This window comes from Cetorhinus maximus, chromosome 9 (genome assembly GCF_964194155.1).
Source record: "Cetorhinus maximus chromosome 9, sCetMax3.hap1.1, whole genome shotgun sequence".
Taxonomy (NCBI): domain Eukaryota; kingdom Metazoa; phylum Chordata; class Chondrichthyes; order Lamniformes; family Cetorhinidae; genus Cetorhinus; species Cetorhinus maximus.
In genome coordinates, this window is record NC_135887.1 from 49447561 (window position 1) to 49469985 (window position 22425).

The following is a 22425-nucleotide window of genomic DNA, read 5'->3' on the forward strand; positions in this document are numbered from 1 at the left end:
GCTAAAGATGGTTGGGCCGAGGACACTAGCCTGAGGAACTCCTGCAGTGATGTCCTGGAGCTGAGATGACTGACCTCCAACAACCACAACATCTTCCTTTATGTTAGGTATGACTCCAATAGCAGGGCATTTTCCCCCTGATTCCCATTGACTCCAGCTTTGCCAGGGCTCCTTGATGCCATACTCAGTCAAATGTGGCCTTGATATCAAGGGCAGTCACTCTCACCTCACCTCGGGAGTTCAGCTCTTTTGTCCATATTTGAACCAAGGCTGTAATGAGGTCAGGAGCTGAGTGGTCTTGGTGGAACCCAAACTGGGCATCAGTGAGCAGGTTATTGCTAAGCAAGAGCCACTTGATAGCATTGTTGATGACCCCTTCCGTTACTTAACTGATGATCGAAAGTAGACTGATGGGGTGGTAATTGGCTGGGTTGGATTTGTCCTGCTTTTAGTATACAGGAAATACCTGGGCAATTTTCCACATAGCCAGATAGATGCCAGTGTTGTAGCTGTTCTGGAACAGCTTGGCTAGGGGCACAACAAGTTCTGGAGCACAAGTCTTCAGTACTATCGTCGGAATGTTGTCAGGGACCATAGCCTTTGCAGTATCCAGTCCCTCCAGCCATTTCTTGCTATCACGTGGAGTGAATCAAATTGGCTGAAGCCTGGCACTGTTATGCTGGCATGTCAAGTTATGTCATCCACTTGACACTTCTGGCTGAAGATTGTAGCAAATGCTTCAGCCTTATCTTTTGCACTGATGTGCTGAGCTCCTCCATCATTGAGGATGGAGATATATGTGGAGCCTCCTCCTCCAGTGAGTTGCTTAATTGTTCACCACCATTCATGACTGCATGTAGTGGTGCTGCTGATCTGTTGGCTGTGGAATCGCTTAGCTCTATCACTTGCTGCTTATGCTGTTTGGCACACAAGCTGTCCTTATTGCTGTTATTGCTTCACCAGGTTGACGCCTCATTTTTAGGTATGCCTGGTGATGCACCTGGCATGCCCTCTTGCACTCTTCATTGAACCAGGGTTGATCCCTTGGCTTGATGGTAATGGTAGAGTGGCCATGAGGTTACAGATTGTGTTCGAGTACAATTCTGCTGCTGCTGATGGCCCACAGTGCCTCACGGATGCCCAGTCTTGAGTTGCTAGATCTGTTCGCAATCTATGCCATTGAGCACAGTGGTAGTGCCACATAACACGATGGAGGGTATCCTCAATGTGAAGGTGGGACTTTGTCTCCACAATGACTGTGCGGTGGTCACTCCTACTGATACTGTCATGGACAGATGCATCTGTGGCAGGCAGGTTGCTGAGGATGAGGTCAAGTATGTTTTCCCCTCTTGTTGGTTCCCTCACCACCTGCCACAGACCTACTCTAGCAGCTGCGTCCTTTAGGACTCAGCCAGCCCAGTCAGTAGCGGTGCTACCAAGCCACTCTTGACGATGGACATTGAAGCCCCCATCCAGAGTACATTCTGCACCCTTGCCACCATCAGTACTTCCTCTCAGTGGTGTTCAATATGGAGGAGTGCTGATTCATCAGCTGAGGGAGGGCAGTACGCGGTAATCAGCCAGATGTTCCCTTGCCCATGTTTGACCTAATGCCATGAGACTTCATGGGTTCCGGAGTCGATGCTGTGGACTCCCAGGGCAACTCCCTCCCGACTGTATACCATTATGCCGCCACCTCTGCTGGGTCATACCCAGGTATGGGCGCCCCTAACCATATCCAGGGATGGTGATGGTGGTGTCTGGGACATTATCTGTAAGGAATGATTCCATGAAGATGGCTATGTCAAGCTGTTGCTTGACTAGTCTGAAAAACAGCTCTCACAATTTTGGCACTAGCCCCCAGATGTTAGTAAGGTGGACTTTAAAGGGCTGAGTTTGCGGTTGTCTTTTCCTAGGTCGATGCCGGGTGGTCCGTCTGGTTTCATTCCTTTTTTGTGACTTTGTAGCGGTTTGATGCAACTGAGTGGCTTGCTAGGCCATTTCACCGGGCATTTAACAGTCATCCACATTGCTGTGGGTCTGGAATCACATGTAGGCCAGACCAGGTAAGGGTGACAGATTTCCTTCCCTAAAGGGCATTAGTAAACCAGATGGGTTTTACAACAATCAACAATGGTTTCATGGTCATCATTAGACTTTTTAATGCCAGATTTTTTATTGAATTCAAATTCCACCATCTGCCGTGGCAGCTTTCTAACCCGGGTCGCCAGAGCATTATCCTGGGTTTCTGGATTACAAATGCAGCCATATGATGTTTGTTGTTTTTGGAGGTATTTGCTGGATGACCAGGCCTGATGAGCAGGAGGTGCGGTTCTCTGTATACAGCAATAGTGGTAGAAAGAATGTGAATGCAATATGAAAAATACAGCCAGCAAAAGAGGATTGCAGCCCACACCAAGAGCAGCAGGGCTCAGCAAAAGAGCAAGGTTCTGTCCTGGAACATCTTTCAATCAAGTAGTTTACACAGCCTGTTGTTTGCCTATGCTCTCTAGCTGGCACCATCACTGTGAAGCTACACTGTCCATCGATAGCCATGCTTCGTGAGAGACTGCAGTATCTCTCTCTGTTAGAAAGAGACAAGTAGTTAGAGGTGTACTCCTCCACATCAAGCACGGTTAACCAGGAATCTCTCCCGCTCTTACCAAGTGTGTTGGAAGGATTAGCAGGTTGATTATCAACCTGCCTGGCCAGGTCATGATCACTCTCTCTGTGGCCAACAAGTCCTAGAATGGAACTTGAACCGGAACTTCTGGTTCAGAGGGTGTGGCACTTCCTACTGAGCCACAAGAACTTCTACTGAAGCTTTACCATTGATGATTAAATGCACGCGCGCGCACACATACACACACACTTATGTTGTATGTGAAGGGAGTGAATATGAAGAAAGCGCTCTCTTCACATACAGTATAAATTGTTGTTTTCCCCCTTATATTGGTATTCTTGCGAGCGTCCTGATGAGTGCAAGACAAATAGCTTAGACATGTCTCTTTTTTCAACAATACACAATTGCTTATACGAATTAAAGATAATTAAGTCCAAATATAATTGTGCTTTATAAAACTGGCAAAGCAGGTTATAATTTAGGGGAGCTATGTGTTTTAAGTAGATGATTTATCAGCATTTTCTCACCAGAGGTATGGCATATTATGAAATACAATAGACGTATAGACATTAGATGTAAAAGAATACCATTCACCACATGATGGAGCTCTGAGCACAGAGAACGAAATGAAGCTTGGCAGTAGAGATGAAATTCTGAATGGAAGATTCAATAGGAAACTGTTGCTAATTAGAAGATGAAATGTGACTTGCCTTTGCTGGTGGAATTATTCTGATTTTTTTTTACACAAAGAAATAATGGCATTTGAGTCTAAAATATAGTTCATTTGTTACATTGCCCTAAGAGTGCAGCAATTCCTAGTCAGAATAATGTGAACAGAATCTGCTTGTGTTTGCCAAAGGACTTGTAGGCTCTTTTTAAATTCACTTCATGAGCCCCAGTGGTTCACTTTTTACTTTCCAATGTTCTTCTCTCCTGCTGAAGGGCTCAAGTTTGACAGGGGAAAGGTTCCAGAGGCAACAGGAGCCCTTCCAGACCTCATCTCAACCATTTGCATCTGCGGGCTTAGGCAGTTGGATGGGGCAGGCAATTATGCAACACCATGGCTGAGCCTGACCATGTCCACACCCAATGCCCAGACATGTACACACTCTAAAGGAGGGGATCCTTAATTGGTGACTTGCAATGGAAATCATGGTTGATTTTCACTCTTTCGCTTCCCTCCTTACTAGGCCAGAATGTTTGTGGAAAGACCATTAAATGGAGTTGTGCTGTGTGGGAATGAGAGTTTACACTGTCTGCATACCTGTATGTTCTGGGCTTTTTATGGGGTGAACACACAATGAGTTAAATAGCTTTCTGCTGAGCTTGGCATGTATTGTGAAAGCGGGACTGAGGCAAGGATGAGGAGCTGACGGAATGTGAAATGCACTTATCACGTCTTTGTTGGCCAGGGGAACGTTGATATGGTCACTATTGTTTATAGCAATATAATGAAGTGGGCTATACAACTGTGGTAACAGATGATTGGAAGATATCCTAAGAGAATCTTGCTGAGCCAATGTTCTTATTCTGATGTCACTTTGATGTATCGTTAATGTATTTAATTTTGTGGTAGTATAGATGAAATGTGGATATCAAAGGTAGATTTAGTATAAGAATTGTGAGTGAACCACAGTTCATACTGGATTGTGGATTGTACTAATACACATGCCAAATATGTGAAGTGATTTGCCCAAGTTTTCATATTGAACAGTCAGTTGAATGTAGAGCCATGTATTTGTACTGGAATTGTGAAGTGGGAAGTCTCAAAGAAGGCCGGATTCTGTATTGTTGCAACCAATGCTGGTGTATTCTGGTGTTTAGAGTAACAAAACAAATTAGAACAAAAAAGCTGTCCAACAAGGTGCAGGTAACCATAATTTAACTGAATGGCCGAGCAGGTGTGAGAGAAAGGCCTACATCTGTTCTCAATGTTTCTACAGCTGTGCAGAACCTGCCCTCCACTGACTAGTGCACAGTGGCAATGGATAGTATTTTATGGGCAGGCCTACGCAGTGTGCAGAACAAGTACAGTGTGAGTCTACATTAACTGTATAACTCCAGCAACTTAACATGCAGAGCCCTCCTCTACCATCTAGTCTGGACTATTTCCTTACTGTCTGATTGTATATATCCCACATACCTGTGTGCAGCCTTGTGAGTTCTCTGGAGATGCTGTTGCCAGGCGCTTGGCACCAGATGGAGTCACATTGTTTGCTGCATACAAGTACTTATGGGATACCTCACAGCAACACAGGAAGAGCTTTTTTTTGCAATTTTTTGTTATGTTTTAATATAATCAGAACATTAGAAATGTATTTGAGAAATTTATATTAAAAAGGAAAGGTTCAGGTTTGTCAACACTATTATATGTGTCAGGAGTGTTGAGCAGGGAATTGTAGATTCTTGCCAATGGCTGCACTGGTAAGAAAGAACAAACCTATATTTATCAAGCAACTTTCACATCCTCAGAATGTCCCAAATACTCCACAGCCAGAGGTTACTGTTGTATTATAAGAAAATATGGGAGCCAAATTGCTCACAGCAACGCACAGCAGTGAAACAGGATTTAGCTGAGGGATAAATATTGGCCAGGAGATTGGGAGAACTTCCATGCTCTTCAAGTTATGTGGGATCTTCTACGTCCACCCGAGAGGGAGATGAGAGCCTCCGCTTGTCTCAGTCAAATCCTGGAGTGCTGCACTCTTTCAGTACTGCACTGCAAATGTCAGCCTAAATTATGTGCTCTAGTCCTGGATTAATTAAATTGATGACCTGGTTCAGAGATGAGGATGCTACCATTGAGCCACAGCTGACACAGTACTCCCTAATGTGCCTCTTGCACAATTTGATAATGCTTAAAAAACAGAGTTGTTCTTGCATCAATAATAAGAGTGAAATTTCTCTGTTAAGAAGCAATGGACTAGAAATCTTACCCAGAGGATTAATGCATCATTTGCAGCTCTGAAGCCTTTTTGGGATCCTATTAAACAAAGGCATGGACATATCAATCCATGCATGTTTCATACTAATCATGACTCCAGGTTCCTGTCTGTATTTTTTCATTCGTCCTTGCATTGTTGCTGGCAAGGACTGCATTTATTGCCAATTCTAATTGCCCTTGAGAAGGTGGTGGTGAGCTGTCTTCTTGAACCGCTGCAGTCCATGTAACTGCACTCATAATGCTGTTAGGGAAGTAGTTCCAGGGTTTTGACCCAGCAATAGTGAAGGAACAGGAATATAGTTCTAAGTCAGAATAGTGTGTGGCTTGGAGGGGAAATTGCAGATGGTGGTGCAAGCTGCTCTTGTCCTTCTAGGTAGTAGAGATTGCAGATTGGGAAGGTGCTTTGAAGGAGCCTTGGTGAGGTACTGAAGTGTATCTTTTACATGGTATACACCTCAGCCACAGTGCACCAGTGGTGGAGGCATTGAATACTTAAGTTGGTGGATAGGGTGCTGAGCAAGTGAGCTACTTTGTCTTAGATGGTGTCGATCTTTACTGTTGTTGGAGCTGGAACTCCCTTCCTAAGAGCACGGTGGGTATATCTACTCCAGATGAACTGCAACGGTTCAAAAAGGCAGCTCACCACCAACTTCTCAAAGGCAATTAGGTGTGGGAAATTAATGCTGGCCTAGCCAGCAATGCCCACATCCATGAAAAAATAAAAAAGCAAAGCTGCACTCATCCAAGTGGAGCGTATTCCATCAGACTCCTCACTTGTGCCTTGTAGATGGTGGACAGGCTTTGGGGAGTCAGGTGGTGAGTTATTCATTGTAGAATTCCCAGCCTCTAGCCTGCTCTTGTAGCCACAGTATTCATATGGTTGTTCCAGTTCAGTTTTTTGTCAATGGTAACCTCTGAGATGTTGATGGTGGGGGTTTCAGTGACATTAATAGCCTACAAAATGTTGTCATTTATAAGCTATATTTTATGGTTCTTTTAATGCAATATTACCACTCTCTCCAAAATTGATATCTGTTGGCAAATTCCCCTATTCATTAGTAGGAAACAGACATTGGGACCCTCAGAAGATAGCTGATATTTCAGATTGCTTGATGGACGTTCTAATTTATTGTGAGCTGAAACTAGCCACTACGGTGTCTAGTACTGAACTGAGAATGATTGACAGTTTCTGATAGGTATCCATGAACAAAACAAACAGCAAGCTGCAGTATGTCCATGACTGTACTCCTACTGATATCAGCTGAAAGCAAATTGAAGCCTATATCTGACCTAAAATGTCAAGCCTGCTTCAGGTGTCATGGTGTAGTAGTGTTAAAAATGATTTTCAACATGTAGGAGATGTTGATCAGTAATATCACATTAAAGAGGTAGAAAGGAGAAAAAAACATTCCACTGAAGGTATTCTTCCATGAAATATCTTGTCCCTTTAATACCATTGTGAGTAGCGTTTTACATATAGCAGATTTCTAATGACCTCAAGTATGCTGAAATCAGAGAAGACAGAATCAGCCTTCTAGAATATTTTACACTGATGATGATAAAAGCATAGGGAGAGTGGATGAGTGCTGGGGTGTAAATAGGATCCATGCCAGTTGAGGTCAAAACTAAGACACAGAGCTTTTTCCTCGCTGAGAGTTTATTGACTTTGCTCAGAGTCAACACTCCTCACCTATACCCAGTGTCTCAGCTATCCCCTATTTATATGTGTTCAAATAACTATCACCTGTTTCCCTTAACACTGTAATTGACATTAACAAACCTTAACAATATGATTTAAGACATTAACATGGGGTCCATTAAATTGGACATTTAAATTCTGACATAATTTTGCTTGGTAATCCCTCTCTGGCATGGTGTTGGAGTACCAAGAAATGGTGCTAAAGTGTTTTGCCATGGACTGGCCCACTGGTTCTGTTATGGCACAGTGACAGGATGGCACCACCAATTACTGGGATAATGGTTTAATCATATTCTCTAAGTTCCTGATCACACTCATACTTCTGTTGAGGAGCCAGGCTCTCTCCAGTTGTAGAGGACAGAATGCAGCAGAAATCAATTTGGAAGCCCTAAAGAAATATTTGGAACACTGTCATCAATTACCTGCTTTAATACTTAGATTATATTCAAGATTGAAGTGAGATTGATTTATAAAGAGAAAGCAAAGCATATTTTAGTATTTAAAAACATTTGATTCTTTATCATGCACAAAGAACCAGTATAACCCTATTCCAATACAACCTTGAACACTGTTATTATGAGGGTCCAATTCCACTGTCAGAATCCACACAAATCAATCCCGTTATATTCATGTGCCTGCCTGGGTTGGCCCAGAAGACTTCTCATGCAATGTGAGGGTCATTGATCTGTTCAGCAGTGATAGCAAACTTCCTTACACTGTGTCCCAAACTAGCTCACACACAACCTTGCAGTTTAGAGAGTGGACCCTAATCAACATTTGTAATGGTTTGTATCCTCTTAAAGTTAACTCTTTATAAGCAGCCTCTATCCATATGTCAATAACATATATGCCAGAGCATACAAATAACAGTTCCAAAATGTTACAGGCATGGGGCAGGATTTTCCCGTTGGCGAGCGGGAGGCAGGACCCACTCGCCGACGCATAAAATAACGCGCGGTAATGTCGGGCGGAACTCTCAACGGCACCGCGCCCCATTTAAATTTTCAGGTAGGCGGGGGCGCAGCAAAATCAGCTGTGCGCCCGCCGACCTGTCAATGGCCAATTGAGGCCATTGACAGAGTCATTGAAGCAATTAATGGACCTGCCCATCCATGCCCATCAGAAAAAGCATGAAACCTCATCCACGGGCGGGATGAGGTTTCGTGTAGGTTTTAAAAAATTTAATTAAAGTTTTTTTAAAAAGTTATGGACATGTCCCAACTCATGTGACAGTGTCACATGAGGGGTCATGTCAGGGATTTATTTTTTTCTATTTTTAATGTTTTTTATTGTAGAGCCAATCTCCCTGAGGCAGCACTTAGCCTCGTGTGCATGCGCGAAAGAGTGCACTCTTGGCTCAAGGAATCCCCCCTGCCCGCACAGGGAGCGCATAGCGCTTCCTGGAGGACGTCACGCCGGGTGGGCCTTAATTGGCCTGCCCATGTAAAATGGCAGCTGGCCCCCGATTGGGGGTGCCGATCGGAGGCGTGCCTGCACTTCAACTTCCCCCCCGTTGGGACGGGGGGATGGAAATCCTGCCCATGCTCTTCAACTTCTCCTGGCGGACTAATCAGGATTAACACATGTGAAAGTACAGTCCAAGCATTAATATTTTTATCACTCTTTAACGACTTGTTAAGCAGTAATTAAAGGTGATTGTGTGCACTTGTCCTTCTAATCCACACTGTGCTAAAGATGGCAGCTTTGAAAGGAACAGTTAAAGCATCAACGGCATTGGTTTAAACGGTGCTTTTATTTAAACAGCACATCTAATGTTACAAAATAATTTAAAAAGCTAATGGAATGCAGGGGCAGGATTTTGGTCATGAGATGAGGGCAGAAACAGAGGTTGGATGAACTGGGGTTTGCCCCCCCCCCCCCACCCCCCCCGCCAACCTGGGACCATTGTAGGAAGCTGGCAAGAGCTGCAGCTGCAGGCCACTCTGTAGAGGGGTACCTGTTCCACAAGGGCAGTCAGGCAGCTGCGGCCATTGTTATTTTTGAAAAAAATTTAAAGTGTTGAGACTGCTTCCATCTTGAGGCACCCTCTCTCTTCCTTACCTGCAATGGCAGCTTTCTACTCTAATTGGAGGGCATCCATTTGGCCCGCCAAATCTATGGGGAACAAGCAGGGCTATGGGACTAATTGGACAGCTCTTTCAAAGAGCGAGCGCATGCACCTTGAACAGAATGGCTTCCTCCTGTGCTATATGATTCTATGATTCTAAGTACGATTGCTTAGTTCAACGTTAAACACAGACAACTCATTCATTGGATTTCACTGCCTAACTTTTCAACTGGTAAATCTTTAAAAAAAACCTCAGATATTCTATGCAATGTTTTTCTAAGCTTTGCGGGTGTGTGCACCAATCTATAACTGACCACACAGGGAACAAACAGGCTACACACACCAACCTTTCCTTTAAGATGCCAGCACTCATACCTATGCAGCAATCTTAAAGGAATCGAACCATGCAACATACAGGCTGTGCACAGCAAAGTGCATTTAGACAAAGATTGGTTAAATGATTGAAGGTTTTTTTTCTAAGAAGTGCCATAAAAACAGGTTAGAACTTGTTTGTTTGAGGTTACTGGAATGCAATTACCTCAGAACGGTTTGATTTGCAATTGATGCTGTCATCATTCTCCACAGAGAGGTAAAGAATTGAGCCCAAATAAAGGTTCAGTGCAAATATAAACAACATTCTAGCCGTATGTGTATTTGTCTAATGTAGTGAATTCTCACCACTTCCATAAGATTTATGAATTCAATAAACACTGCACAGTGAAAACTGCACCAAATATAATGATAAAAGCACTCAATATCAGCCTATTTCATCATTATCAAGTGCATTAGTACACAACAAGCTTGCCACATAAAGCTTTGTCAATAGGTTTGAGTCTTCAACTAACCAATCCCTACAGCATCTGTGAGAAATAACTGCATCAAAGTCACACATTATAATAACTCCATTTTTAAACAGTTGGGAAAAGTTCATTTCTTTCAAGTACATTGGAAAATAGAAAATAAATTCTCCAGCGCCCAGGCTCGACCTATATTTAAGCACTTTTGCTTCTAGTAACATTCAGGTTCATTGGCCAGCTGTTATGTTTGCTTGAGGTTAGATGACAAAGTCCTTAGATAAGGTCACTATAAAGTACACCCAAAAGAATCAAGCCTGGACCCATTTATTATATTGCTTAACAGCCCAAACACTTAATGACTATATCTGATTTACTTAAAGCCCCAGTGCTTTCATCTAATTTTCTTAATTAAAAAATTACTCATCATTGATTAAGTTCTAGTTCAGTGCAAACCCATGTATAATATATATTAAAGTCATGATGCTTGATTGTAAAACAATACTGTAAATCGCAGCCTCTCGAATATTCTTCACTGACCAGGTTACTATTAACCTCACAGCGGACGTAATCTTGTGCCCTCCTCCATGGCAAGTTTGGTGGAGGGAGGCATTTAATCAAGTGGGTGGTGGGGAAGGTCCATGGATAGCCTTCCTGCCCCACCCCCAATTGAGGCTCTTAAGTGGGCAATTAATGTCCAACTAGGGCCTCATCCTACTCCTGATGTTATTAACCAGCTATGGCTGGGGGGATACACCATGCGTGGAGCACAACAAGCAAATCCATGCTGGGCTGCTTCCGGGTTCCCGGGGGAAGTGGGGTGGGCCCTCAGTACCTGATCGGAGGACCCAGCATCGGGAAGTGGGGGACCCACTGAGAGCCATCCCACTGCCTTTGCTGCCAAGCCACCTTCTCCCTCTCCTCTGTGACCCTCCCCATCTCTAGCCCCCTCCATCGGCATCACTCACCTCTGGCCTGGAATCCAGTGATGATCCTCGGCCTCGTTTGGATGCCGTGCCAGTGGTGCTGCCATTCAGTAGAGATGCCTCTGACTGGCTGGCAGCTCTCGGTGGTGGGGGACCTCCAACCCCAGAGTCCCTGATTCTGGTGGAAGGCCCAGCATTGGCCTGTCAAGAGCCCGAGTGGTACAAGATGCAGCGGGCCTTCCCTAAAAGAGACAACATGGAGTCCTCGCCGGCTCTTCAGTTGGTGGCCGAGACCTCCATTGCCTCCACAAGATCCTGGCCAGTGTGGTTACCATATCTGGCACTTGAAGTCCAGCAACACTGATATCATGAAGTCTCTCCTCCATCCTCATCCCTTTTTGATCCCCTTTTTTCTAATGAATATTATATATTTTTTAAATTTATTTTTTATATTAATTATTTTTATATATTTTTCTTTTCCCACCTATTTCTAATGTTATTTTTAAAATTGATTTCCATTTATTGTTTTATCCCCACCTTTTAGCCTATTTCGATCCTCTCCCCCCACCCCACCCCCACTAGGGCCATCTGTCCCTTGCTCATCCTGCTTTCTACCTTAATGTCACCATTAGCACATCCTTTAGCTAATATCACCACCGTTAACACCCCTTTGACCTTATGTTTATGACATCTTTTGCAATCTCTCCTTTGCCTGCACCTATCACTGGCCCTCTATCCAGCTCCACCTGTCCCATCCCCCTTAAACAGCTTATATTTCACCACATTTCTATTTCTCTTTAGTTCTGAAGAAGAGTCATGCGGACTCGAAACGTTAACTCTGTCTTCCTCTCCACAGATGCTCTCAGGCCTGTTGAGTTTTTCCAGCAATTTTTGTCTTTGTTTCTGATAAAGAGCTTTCATTTACTGGTTCATAAAAATAATGAGCCTTGATGCTGGGGATTTAATCTTTAGGATTATGGGTGCTCACAAATTGCTTAGGCTTTTCTGGGCATTTAGAATGTTTATTGTTCCCAACCATCCAGTTTCTGTATGCAACATGTACATGAGAAAGGAAGAAGAAAGAGCTTGCATGTATGCAGTATTTTTAACAACCTCAGGACCTCCTAAAGTCCTTGAAGCACTCCTGTAATGAAATACTTTTGAAGTGTAGTCACTGTTGTAATGTTATCAATATAGAAACCAATTTGCGCAAAGCAAGGTTCCACAAACAGCAATTACACAATAACCGAATTGTCTGTTTTAGTGGTGCCGGTTTCGGCATATTAACCCAGACACTGGGGAGAACAAATAGTGCTGTCAGGTCTTTTACGTCCACCCGACAGGGCATTGGTTTAACTTGTCACCTGAAAGACAATTCCTTCAACAGTATAGCAGTATCTCAGTATTGGATTACAGTCTCAACCAAGGTTACGTCATCAAGTACTGAAGTGGGACTTGAACCCATGGTTCACAGGTGAGAATACAACTGAACCACATCCCTGAAACTTGCAGTGAAATTGATCTCCATGGGAAGAATTTTCCTGTCGGCGAGCGGGGGCAGGGTCCACTCGCCAACGCATAAAACAACGTGCGGTGATGTCGGGCAGGCGTCCCGACGTCACCGCACGTCATTTAGATTGTCAGTTTGGCAGGCGTGCAGCCAAGTCAGCTGTGCACCCGCCAAACTGTCAAAGGCCTATTAAGGCCGTTAACAAAGTTATTAAAGTTGTTAAGAATGCTGCCCATCCAACCTTAAGGTTGGTGGGCAGGTGAAGAGCCCAGGCGGCCTTCGCGTTTTTCATGAAACCTCATCCATGGGCGGGATGAGGTTTCATGAAGGGTTCATTAATTAAATAAAAATTTTTCAAAAAATTAATGGACATGTCCCAGCTCATGTGACAGTTTCACATGATGGGACATATCCTTAAAAATTTTTTTCACCTTTATTACATTTTTCAAGACTTAAACTAATCTCCCTGAGGCACTTCCATGCCTCAGGGAGATTTCTGCACTCTTTCGCGCGCATGTGCGCAAAAGAGAGCAGGCCCTGACTCAGGGAATCCCCCCGCCCGCACAGCGCTTCCGGGTGTGCAACACGCTGGGCGGGCCTTAATTGGCCCACCCACGTAAAATGGCGGTGCACACACGATCGGGGGCACTGATCGGATTCGTGCTCGCTCCTGCCTGCCCCTGCACAACGCCCCCGATGGGGGGAAAATTCAGCCCCATATTGCTGTAGTTTATATTCACATGATAGAATCGCATGGCTTGGATTGAAGGGAGAATCTAATGGTTGGCAGAAAGAGGGAAAAGTACTTGAAACACCAGACAAGAAATACCTTCATTAAAGAGATAAGGCCTACAACTAGGAATTTCTTGAGTTAAGGTAAAACAATGAACAACATGGCATCATATTGGCAAATACCCAAATACAAGTAATTTATAGATGATGTTTAATAGGGAACATTCCACCTTACTGTATAAGTGTTACTGAAAGGAAATATTCATTCAAACTGTGCTTAAATCACATGGGAACACACAAAATCCAACCTTTGGAAAAGCACCAAGCAGGACTTGTGAAACCTCGTCTGCACCATTTCAGTGAATAAAGTAAATCAGTTTGGTCTGGAACTGCACACGGGGCGTGCATCGATTATCTTTAAAATAGTATCAGCTTGTCATGCAGGAGCACTGCTCCAACTGAAGCAGACGTCTGGAACCACTGCAATGCAGCATGGGTACAGACGAGTCTGAGAAGACATCATAAATCAGCTCTGTACCAAGAGAATATTTTTTTTCTCAAAGGAAGTTCAATTACTTCCCACTTTATGTTCTGCCACCTACATACATATTTATTGCTGTACTTTACTGAATATATACTAGTAAATGAACAAAAGCAAAAAAAAATGTTTTGCAAATGGGAACTACTTCGAGACACCATCTAAATACCGCATTCTCAACATATGGGAACAAGAGTGGAAAAATGCTGACTGGTTTGAGGTTAACATCATTGTGATGGAAATAATAAACAGCTGGAGAGATGGGTGGAACACTACCTTGAGATGTAGTCTAGGGACAACACTGTAACGGAGGACTGTCTATTGCAGTCGGTAATGACCTCCCATCTTTGCTTTCAATCGAGCCATTTTCTTTGCTGATGGACTTGTTGTCTTTTTGTTCCCTCCATGCAGGCCCATGACATTCCCTGTGTCGAAGGACAACTGGATATTCTGGCAAAGTTGTAACCAGTAGTCATTTGTGCGCTGCCTAGCAGTATGTTGGACGTAAATACTTTGAGTGGCTGTTAGTGTATTCAGAGTTTTCTCCCTTAGATCTCTCTTGTAAGTAATGAGAGCAGACCTTCAAACTAAATAGTGGGCCAAGGGATCAAGTGTGGGAAGGTGTGCTCAATTAAGGAGAGAAGGCAAGGCAAGAAAGCAAGGTAGCAATATGAGACATGATAATCCGAGTGTGGCAGGAAGGGACAGAGTGTACAAACTTAAGAGTGCACCAGCAGGTAAGGCCAGGGGTTGCAAAAATGGTAAAAAGACAGAGTTAAAGGCTCTGTATCAGAATGCACGTAGCATTCGTAACAAAACAGATGAATTGATAGCTCAAATTGAAATAAATATGTATGATCTGATAGCCATTAAACAGATATGGTAGCAAGATGACAAAGGCCGGGACCTAAATATTCAAGGGTACATGACGTTTCAGAAGGACAGGAAGCTAGGAAAGGGTGGAGGGATAGGTCTGTTAATTAAGGATGACATTAGTACAATAGAAAGAGATGACCTTAGTTCTAATGGTCAAGATGTAAAATCAGTTTGGGTAGAGATCAGAAATCTTAAAGGTAGGAAGTCATTTGTGGGAGTAATTTATAGCTCCCCTAACAGTCCCACACTGCAGGATGGAGTATACAGAAAGAAATAATGGGGCTTGTGAGAAAGGTATGGCAATAACTATGGGTGATTTTAATCTATATATTGATTGAGTAAATCAGATTGACAAAGGTAGCCTGGAAGATGAGCTCATAGATTGTTTTCAGGACAATTTCTTAGAGCAGCACGTGCTGGAACCAACTAGAGAGCATGCTATTCTAGATCTGGTAATGTGCAACGAGACAGGATTAAATAATGACCTCATAGTAAAGGTGCCCCTAGGTAGCAGAGATTATATCATTATTGATTTTCGTAATCAGTTCAAAGGAAAAAAGGATGTGTCTAAGGTTAGTGGTTTGAGCTTAAATAAAGGCAATTACGAGGGTATGAAGGCAGCTGGCGAAAATGAACTTGGAAATTCGGTTAAGGGATAAGTCAGTAGAGATGCAGTGGCAAGCATTTGAGGAGATATTTTGTAACACTCAGCAAAGATACATTCCAATGAGCAAGAGGAAGGATCTACCATCTGTAGCTGAGGAAGTTAAAGATGGTATCAAATTGAAAGACAAAGTGCATGATTCCACAAAGACTAGTAGCAGGTCAGAAGATAGGGCAGAATATAAAAAACAACAAAGAATAGCTAAAAAAAACAATAAGGGGGAGAAATTAGAGTATGAGAGAAAGCAAGCTAGAAATATAAAAACAGATTGTTAAAACTTCTACAGGTATTTAAAAAGGAAAAGAGCAAGTAAAGTTGATGATGGTCCTTTACAGAATGATTCAGGGGAATTAATAAAGGAAAATAAGGAAATGGCAGATTAACTGAACAGTTATTTTGCATCTGTCTTCATTGTAGAGGATACAAATAACATCCCAGGAATATATGTGCATCAAGAGGTGAAAGGGAGGGAGGAACTTAAAATAATTACAATCACCAGGGAAAGGGCACAGTGGAAATTATTGGGACTAAAAGCTGATAAGTCCCCAGGTCCTAGAATCTTAAAAGAAGTGGCTGCTGAGATAGCAGATGCATTGGTTTTACTTTTTTAAAATTCCCAAGATTCTGGAAAGCTCCCATCAGATTGGAAAATAGCGAATGCAACTCCTCTATTCAAGGTAGGAAGGAGATAGAAAGCAGGAAACTACAGGGCACTTAGTTTAACATCTGTCATAAGGAAAATGCTGGAATCTATTATTAAGGAGGTTATGGCAGAGCACCTGGAAAATCTCAATGCAATTAAGTACAGTCAACATGGTTTTGTGAAAGGGAAACTGTGTTTGACTAATCAATTAGAGTTCTTTGAGGATGTAACAAACAATGTGGTTAAAGGGGAACCTGTGCATATGCTGTACTTAGATTTCAGAAGGCATTTGACGAGGCGCCACATCAAAAGTTACTACATAAAATAAAAGCTCAAAGTGTAGGGGGTAACATGTTAGCATGTGTAGAGGATTGGCTGGCTAACAGAAAACAGAAAGCTGGCATAAATGGGTCAATTTTGGGTTGGAATAATGTGCTGAGTGGAATGCCACAGGGATCGGTACTGGGGCCTCAGCTATTTACAATCTCTATCAATGACTTGGATGACGGGATCGAATGTATGTTTGCCAAGTTTGCTGATAACACAAAGGTAGACAGGAAAGTAAGTTGTGAAGAGGACATGAGGAGTCTGCAAAGGAATATAGATAGATTAAGTGAGAGGGCAAAATTTGGCTGATGGAGTATAATGTGGAAAAATGTGAACTTGTCCATTTTGGCAAGAAGAATAAAAAAGCAGCAAATTATTTAAATGGGGAGAGATTGCAGAACTCTGAGGTACAGAGGGATCTGATATCCCAGTACATGAATCACAAAAAGTTAGCTTGCAGGTACAGCAAGTGATTAGGAAGCCAAATGGAATCTTGTCGTTTATTGCAAAGGGAATGGAATACAAAAGTAGGGATGCTTTGCTACAGTTGTATAGCACGTTGGTGAAACCACATCTAGAGTACTGTGTACAATTTTGGTCTGTTTTCTTAAGGAGGGATATAATTGCATTGGAAGCAGTTCAGAGAAGGTTCGCTCGGCTCATTCCTGTGATGAATGGGTTGTCTTAGGAGGAAGTGTTGAGCAGCTTAGGCCTATACTCATTGGAGTTTAAAAGAATGAGAGGTGATCTTATTGAAACATGTAAGATCCTGAGGGGACTTGACAGGGTGGATACTGAAAGGTGCTCCCCTCGTGGGAGAGACTAGCACTAGGAGACATAGTTTAAACATAAAAGGGCCTCCCATTTAAGACAAAGATGAGGATTTTCTTTTCTCAGAGGGTCATGAGTCTTTCGAACTCCCTTCCCCAGAGAGCAGTGGAGGCAGGATCATTGAATACTTTTAAAGCAGAGGTAGACAGATTCTTCACTAACAAGGTAGTCAAAGGGTATAGAAGGTAGGAAGGAAAGTAGAGCTGAGGCCACATTCAGCCATGATCTTATTGAATGGCAAAGCATCCTTGGAGGGTCAACTCTTGCTCCCAATTCGTATGTATGGTCATATGTTTGTTTGGCTTCAATGATTGGTTTCATCATATTATGATAGCCTCTAGCCAGTTAACTTTTTTCCACTCTTGCTTCCCATATGTTGAGAGTGCAGTATTGTAGATGGTGTTTCAAGGTATATTCCGTTTCCAAAAATATATTTTAAAAAATTTTTATTCATTTATTAGTATGTATTCAGTAAAGACACCATAGAAAACCTTTCTTATTATGTCAGAGCTGGGTAGAACTCCTTGCACATTGCTCCAGCCAAATGCCTCAACCCCCAATTGCAAAAGACCCTTGGATCCTTAATCCTGGGGAAGGCCAGATGCTGGTCGCTTAAGTGCCTGATACGCACTTATTACTGGCAGGCCTTCACCAATGGAGGTGACACAGGGCTTGTGCTGGTTCTCCAGCTGGTGGGCAAGACCCCTGTTGCAAATATTAAATTCTGCCCTTGAAATTTTCCCTCCACTCATAGGAACAGGAGCAGGCCATTCAGCTCCTTAAATCTGTCCTACCGTTCAACTAGATTATGGTTTATCAACATCTTAACTCAATTCACTCACCTTGGTTTCATAGCCCTTAATACCCTCTCCTAACAAAAACTTATCTGAGCTTTTAGTTCTTCAGTTGACTTAGTCTCAAAAGTTTTTTGGGGAGAGAGTTCCAAATTTCAAATGCTCTTTACGTGAAGAAGCGCTTCAGCACTGACCGGTTTAGCTTTAATTTTAAGATAACTCCCACTAATTTTAGACTGTCCCCATTAAACAAAAGTTTCTCTCTATCTATCCCATCAACTCTTTTAATCATCTTAAACATCTCATTGTATTCATCATTTATTCTTCTATTCTTGTGGGAATACAAAGCTACACATAATCTAAGGGGGTATATTCCAGTCTATAATACTTTAAAAAAGCACTGGACAATTTAAAAAAGCTGCGTGCACTCACGCGTGACGTCCATGCGGATCTTCCTTGGTCAGTACACCTTCCTTTTCCATTAGCATTTGCCGAAAGGTTCCCACTTTCTGGCGAATTTCTTCCTGAGTATACCTGAAACAGCAATAGGAGATCAACTTTATGCGTATTCAAGACAGTGAACAGCACGGAAAAGGGAAATCTGGAAGACTGCATTAAAAACTGCAGAAGAGTACGCATGGTCAAAACAATAAAATTTAGGACTTCTATCAGGAAGTTCTTGTTCACACTAGGAAAAATCAACAAATACATGGAATGGACTCTGCAGAAAAACCCTGGAATTGTTTAAGAACTGACTGTATGCTGCAATTTGGGGCCACTTTATGGATAGATGAGTTAAAATGGCCTTGTGACCTTGTGAAATACATTTCTCAATTTAACTGCTGATATAACACACCAAAAAGATAAAAAAAATGCCAGAAAGAATTCCATCACTTTGCTTACATTATTTTAAAAGTAAGTTACTGTTCCCTGCCTTTAATAAAAGTTGTTTCATTTGTGGAGTGAATTACTGGTGCTAATATGATATGCTAATTTGCACTGTATTTGTTTTGTTCACTGTATAATGCTAAAAGTGGACCCTTGGGCAGTGCAAATAGAAAACAAGCTTTCTAGTTCATCTGGGACGTAGCTTGTATAAATAGCAATAAACAGGGTGTTCAGCAATATACATGTACATATATGCACTAATAGAAGATTATGAGCCCTGTCTGATGCAGGCTTTATGTGTGCAAGTCATTTTCAACACAGGTTTCTGCATCATGGGTCTGGGATTTCCAATTGCTTCTCATAAATTCTGTGCTTGAACAAGAGACATATCATAGGACTTGAAACTGTACATGTCCCTATGGAACTACAACACCCAAGATGTTACCATGACATCAGCCAGGAAGAAAATTAACAACCAACAACAATGAGGCATAATAAGCAGAGGAAAAAAGATAAAGTACATTTTTCAGTATATTACACAGTTTGAACTGTCAAATAAAAATTGGTTGCTAATATTGTTGTTTGGGATGAATTTTTAAATGAAATTTTGGGGGAACTGAGTGTTTACACCAGAGCTGGGACATGATGTTTATTGAACACTTTAATGCTAAGCTTGGACATTGTGTCTGATTTAGACAGTCAGGCCCAAATACTGGGCATGGTAGTGCAGTCATTACTGGGCTAATAATACAGAAAACATGATTTCAAATTCCCTCCACAGCGGTTTGAGAATTTGAATTCAGTTTAAAAGCCCGGAAATAAAAAGCTATAAAGTATCAGGAAATGTGAATATGAAACTCTCAGACTGTCGGATTAACTCCCCTCTATAGCAGAAAAGCAAGTTGCTCAGTTATATCAAACTTCAAGGCAACATAGGATAGGCAATAAACGACGGACACGTCAGTGACGCCCACATCCCCAGAATGAATAATAAAACTGAAAATGATGAATGACCAGCCATTCACTGGAGAATTAATGGAACCTTCCTCTTGCTACATCAACTATAGCATCAGCAAGAGCTACAAACCATGCAGGAGAATAAAGTATTTTTCATAATCAAGTCAATAACCAAGGAAAAGGAGGGAGGGGGACAGACATGGAAATAAATTAATTCATAGCATTTAAAGTGGATACAGCAAATTCACGAGAGACTGCACGAAAGAACAATGAATAATTTGTGATATGAATAATTAAGGATAAGGGGCTTTGGAAAGAGAAAAAATAAATCAGTTAAGATGGTAGACAAGTAACACTGTAAATGAGAGCAGCAAGGCCTGTCTCTTTAGACAGGGGCAGAATTTTTTTACTGTTTGCATTAGGTGATAGGTTGCTCAGTAAATAGTGATAGAAGAACCACTGCTCATGGGCTGCAGTATGTTTCAGACTAACAGGAAGAATGCCATGGTAGATCCACTAATCTTGGGTATGACATATGCCAACAGGGAATCATCCATTTTCCTCACTGCAATATTGTGCCTCATCACCAACAAATTACCCACATGTGTGAAGGTAATCTACAGAACAAAAGGGAAACCACCTTCATCCAAAGCCAAAATCACTCCAACCTCAGTCATACAGCTTCAGTATACAGACGATGCTTGTGCGTATGGCCATTCAGAAACTGAGCTCCAGGTTGTTGTTGACTCTTTCTCTGAAGCATTTGAAAAAATGGACCTTCATTAAACACCAACTAAGGTCCTCTTCCAGCTCCCACAGCGCAATAGCTCCCCTCGTTGATTAAGATCTATGGTGAGATCCTGGAAAATGTAGTTTATTTTCGATATTTGGGAGCCAGCTCTTGACAAAAGCACAATAGACCACAAAATTCATCATCGCCTCCAATGTGCCAGCTCAGCCTTCAGCTGACTGAGGAAAAGAATATTTGCGGATCAGGAAAACTGAGACTAAGGTCATGGTTTACCCGGCAACAGTAATGCCCGCACTCCTATATGCTTTGGAGATTTGGACAAGTTACAACAGGCACCTCAAACCACTGGAAAAGTACCACCAGTGGTGCCTTCGCAAGATTTTTCAAATCTGGTGGTAAGAAAGGTGATCCAACAGCAGCATCCTCTCCCAAGTCAACCTGCCCAGCATCGAGGTGCTAAGCACTCAACATCGGCTCCACTGGTTGGGATATGTTTTCCGTATGCCTGACATAAGTCTCCCAAAGCAACTATTCCACTCGGAACTCAGTCACAGCAGGAGGTTCCCAGGAGGAAAAAGGAAACACTTTAGGGATATCCTCAAGCAACCCTGAGGAGGTCAAAAATCTCTGCTGACTCGTGGGAGACCCTGCTTGTTATCGACCAAAATGGAGAAGGTTAATATTTGGGAAGGCACCGGACACATCGAGAGGCTTTGTCAGGAGCATTTGAGGCGAAGTTGAGGCATAGGAGAGAGTGCACAAACCTCCAAACGCGTCATATAATAAAAGGAAAACACTGGAGATACTGGAGATGTGAAATAAAAACAGAAAGAAAACTCAGCAGGTCTGGCAGCATCTGTGAAGAATGTAACAGAGTTAATATTTTCGTGAAGAACAGGCATATTGGATTCGAAACATTAACTCTGTTTTTCTCTCTCCACAGGTGTTGCCAGACCTGCTGAGTTCTTCCAGCACTTCCTGTTTTAGTTAAAACACCTCATCTGCCCAACCCTTTAAGCATGACCTGCCTGCACGTGGCAGACACTGCAGGCTACGCACTGGACTTATCAGCCATCTCAGAATCCATCAAACTGGGGTGGAAGAAGGTCATCCTCGATCCTGAGGGACTGCTTAAGAAGATCATAGGAGGTCTTGTGGTTGAGTAGGGAGTGCCTCTTCCTCTGAGCCAGAAGCTCAGGGTTCAAGTCCCACTCCAGTACTTGTTGGCCATGGAAGAAGGTTCATGACATGGTTCAAACAGGCTGATAATCAGCCTGTTCAGCTTCCTAACACTTCCCCACTATTCCCCAAAGGGAAAAAGTGTGCATGAAGATATGAAACAAGCAAACATAGGGCATCAAGCCTCCATTATGGTGATTTAACCTCAGGACACCCCAGTTCCTTCCAGATGTTACTAACTCTCAAGGCTCTGGAACTCTGGTTTTATTGCATGTTTTTGTCATTTGTTTATCTCTTTCACCATTAAAGTTAAGCCCATTATGCAAGTCAATGGATTCCCTTCACTCCCCAGTTTATAATTCAATACTTTTTTTAAAATTTGGTTTATCTATTTACCATCTCTTTGATTATTCTTTTTTTTGTAAGTAGACATATTTAGGAACTCTGCTTCCCTCCTATGTATGCAAGGTCCGATCATGTCAAAGAAACAAATCTCCTTACAGAAATTTCCAAAGATAAAACAGCAGAAAGAAATGTGTGATAGTCGTTGAGACCCCCATTGTAAAATAGGATGGTAGCCGCCTCTCCCCTCTTTCCAGAAGCTGCTGTGGCACAAATTATCTGTCATGGGTCAACAGTTCACTCTTACTGAAATGATCATTATCCTTGATGCAATGATAC

General features: G+C 42.4%; 1 protein-coding gene across 1 annotated transcript in view; it reads right to left on the minus strand.

Moving 5' to 3' along the window:
* The window catches only part of srrm3 (serine/arginine repetitive matrix 3), an 854108-nt gene that overhangs the window by 207893 nt on the left and 623790 nt on the right, over positions 1-22425 (minus strand). Inside the window, exon 6 of the mRNA XM_078548703.1 lies at positions 18402-18503. Within this exon, the coding sequence (XP_078404829.1) occupies positions 18402-18503 (102 nt within the window). The remainder of the gene's footprint in view (positions 1-18401; positions 18504-22425) is intronic.